Source organism: Limulus polyphemus, unplaced genomic scaffold (assembly GCF_000517525.1).
Source record: "Limulus polyphemus unplaced genomic scaffold, Limulus_polyphemus-2.1.2 Scaffold2071, whole genome shotgun sequence".
Classification (NCBI taxonomy): Eukaryota; Metazoa; Arthropoda; class Merostomata; order Xiphosura; family Limulidae; genus Limulus; species Limulus polyphemus.
In genome coordinates, this window is record NW_013667681.1 from 80,523 (window position 1) to 84,128 (window position 3,606).

At 29.6% G+C, this 3,606-nt stretch overlaps 1 protein-coding gene across 1 annotated transcript in view; it reads left to right on the top strand.

Moving 5' to 3' along the window:
• The window catches only part of LOC106465845 (U1 small nuclear ribonucleoprotein A-like), a 22,438-nt gene extending 19,512 nt beyond the window's left edge, over positions 1 to 2,926 (top strand). Inside the window, exons 4-5 of the mRNA XM_013926087.2 lie at positions 2,347 to 2,557; positions 2,791 to 2,926. Coding sequence (XP_013781541.1) covers positions 2,347 to 2,557; positions 2,791 to 2,906 — 327 coding nt within the window. The 3' untranslated portion in view covers positions 2,907 to 2,926. The remainder of the gene's footprint in view (positions 1 to 2,346; positions 2,558 to 2,790) is intronic.
• The last annotated feature ends 680 nt before the right edge of the window (positions 2,927 to 3,606 follow it).

Here is a 3,606-nt window from a genome sequence, read left to right on the forward strand (position 1 = left end):
ACAAGAAGACATGCCTTATGTTCAGTTTCTAATTCATTAAACACCATATAAGTTGTATGGTAGATGTAATAAAATATAGAGTGATCAATAGAACAAGAAGACATGCCTTATGACACACACAAAATTATATTTTTTTAAATATTTTCTTTCAAATGAAGATATTAAAACATATTAAAATGTGAATTATAAACTATGTACTACAAATGTAAGTATCAGTTTCCAGTGAAGGGAAAAGTTCAAATTAATCTAGTAAAAGTACCCATCCTCAGTGATGGGAAATGTTTAAGCTAGTGTATCAATTTATTTCATGAACTTTGAAAAGGTTAATTGTGTTGCACTCTTGGTTTCACTCAGAGCCAAAGCTCTGAGCTACTTATACTGCCCACCATGAAAAGTAGTTGTTAAGCATTTCAGTCATACTAAGAGCTGTTCGACAATAACATATGGTAAGTCTACCTTTTTATTCTTTAAGTTAAATCACATTTTTAAATGTGGAAGATAGTGATTAATTTCTACCAATTTGAAAAATAAAATTTGATATCAACATTATTCATGTCCGTTCTCCCTTCATTTCAAATGCAGCACAGGAAGCAACGGGAGACAGAATGCTCAGACAGCATGGTTTACAATATATACAAAATGTTGATTCCAATTTTATTAACATACAATGATAATAAAGTTCTTCAACCCGTTCGCAACGGGCTAACATATTTTATGATAGCTCGACTAGGGAAGGACATTTATGCAACAATACATATGGTAACTTTGAGATATCATCAGAAAACCTGGTAAGATTTTGTTATAGTTTATAAGTATCTTCTACACAAAGAATGACATTATTTTAATTACGTATTTCTACTAAAAATATGTTATTTACCTGTAGTAGTTATTTGCACTCAAACTCTGAATAGTTCGATTACAAGGTGATTTTCTTTTCAAGTATATCAATACTTTTCTTCATCATAGAGTTTTCATATTTTATTTGCATAATCTCTAGAACCTCCTGAAAGGATATCAAAAGTTTTTTTTAAGATAAATGTTTATATTTTATTTTTCCATATCACTAACTGTTGATATTATCATCAACATACAGTGTGTAAAATTAAGAAATAGAAAAAATTTATATAATGTATATTAATTTTTTTTAAATATCTTTAAAGATTTTCCTTGTGTTAAATTTGTGATTTTATGTATTTTCTTTTTCACATACAGTTAATTTTTTCTTCTTTTTTTTTCCTTTCCTGTCCTTTATCTTGTATTACTCATCTCTGCACAAATCAGTGGTGCCCTTAGGGCATGATTGCAGTATTTGCAACAGAGATGCCTAAGCCCTCAGCAGAATTATCTTCCCCTCGTGCAAGATCTTAAGCATTGAGAACTGATGCAAAGTATGATGTGTATTTTAAAAAATGTTTAAACTTTCAATTATACATTTTAAAACATAAATAATACATACTTAACCAAGATATAACATATAAGACCTAAATACAATTTGACTGTATCTCTAACTATGACACATTTAGCTAAGAAGAAACTAAGTGTTATCATGGATAAAGCAGCCAACAATACTACAGGCAGTTACAAAAACTAAGCACCAATTTCAAAATAACTTGGTCGATTATAGTGTAAAATGAGCTCTTTCTAATGATTATATACATGTTTATGTGGCAACTACATGTATGTTATAAAGCTTAGGTAAAAGTATAGAAGAGATAAATAAAATTTATTTGTTTCTACTCCATTCAGCAAGAGAACTTTGACACTTATGTGTCAGTAGAACAAGTTAACATACTTAATTGTTTTGACATATATCTACAGGACTGGTGTTATCCGAGTCAAGATAGGAAGTGTGAGAGGAAGTTGAAATTTATCATAGCTCACAAAATGAAGTTTAAGTTGTTTTTTTTAAGATAAAGGAATTAAAACTTTGAATCATAACATACATTATAATGTTAATTTCATTCCCATAAAATGGTAGTAAAGTTGCTTAATTAAATTTGAATGTAAATCAGTGACTTGTGCAGAAAAGTGTCATGAAAGGGTTAATTAGGTTTTGAAGAGAACTCCAAGATGTTGTGACATTCACCCTTTGACCTGATTGTTGACAGAAAGCTAAAGAAAATTGTTTTGTATTACATAATAATGATGATGCTAATTTTTTAAATTCCTAGCTATCATTGTTATTATTTTGGTTATAGTGATTGCTTCATGAAATGATAAAGATTGGGTATATAAATGTAAGTTTTAGAATATATTATGATGATACAAGTCACATTTGTGTGTTAATGTATTGTTTGGTCTCCTACCATGTTTGTACTTTAAATGAAAAAACTTGCTCCTATATAGAGGATACAGTATGCAAAAACAGATTCAGAAATTATTGCCAAAATGAAAGGAACATACGTAGAGCGTCCAAAGAAACCAAAGGAGACTGAGGTAAAGAAGGGTAAGAAGAAAGTAGCCAGAGAGCCTCCTAAGCCTCAGCCACCTAGTCACCAGCCAGTGGGGATAACTACAGGATTCTCAAATCAGAACCCTCCAAATGTAGCTCCAGCTGGTATGATACATTTTAAATATTTATTTGTTATTAAATTCCAATAAAGGATGTAGAAGATATACCTTGCAATTTTTATCACAGATAAAAAGTTGATGTTTTTTTAGTCTGTAACAAGTGCTGAATTTAAATAAAGCTATGAATGTAAAAGTCTACTCCTTTTTTATGTTATGATTTAATCTGTAACCAATGACTCGTGAGGTAACAACTGGTTACTAAATTTCTGAATCTTCTAGCACAACAACCAGTAGCCCTGGCACCTGAAATGCAGCCACCAAACCAGATTCTGTTCCTTACAAACTTACCTGAAGAAACCAATGACATGATGCTCTCTATGTTGTTCAATCAGTAAGTTTATTTCTATCTTTTGTTTGAGTGAAAACAGAGACTGAAGGTGTAATATAACTATGTTGATTATTGATAACTGTACAAGAATATCTCAGTTTGATAGGAGTATTATACTAGTAGAGCAGGGAACATAGTCTTTCAGCATGTTTGGTCCACAGAATCTGTAAAGATTGTATATCAATTAGTATTTTAGAAATTTAGTGAACTTGTAACTAAACTCACTTAGTATCAAACTTTTTCTTTTTTAAGTGACTTGGATTTCAACATTTTGGAATTAAAATTGTTTACAAACATTACCATTTTTCACAGCTATTGTTTAAAGCCACAAAAGTGTCAAGTAAAAAATAACATTTCAGCTCAAAAAAAAAAGAGTAGTTTATGTGCTTAGACATTCGTGTTTTCCACAAATATGCTAATTGTTACATTTTCTCTATAATTTTTTAGAATTTAAAAATAGTTTAAATTTTCTTTTACTTTGATAGAAACTGTGCCAATTACAAATAAAATTGGAATTTTCCTAAAATGTTTCATAGGAATTAGTCACAATTAAGAAAAAGTAACTTAGAAAATCTACACGTTGTGATGTTAGGAAATTATTGTGTAGATACCATTTTAATAAAACTGATGTTGCAAATTCAGTATTTTTAGAGAAAACATTCAGTTCAATAGGGTATTACTATATGTGTATTAAAACATTCAGTTCA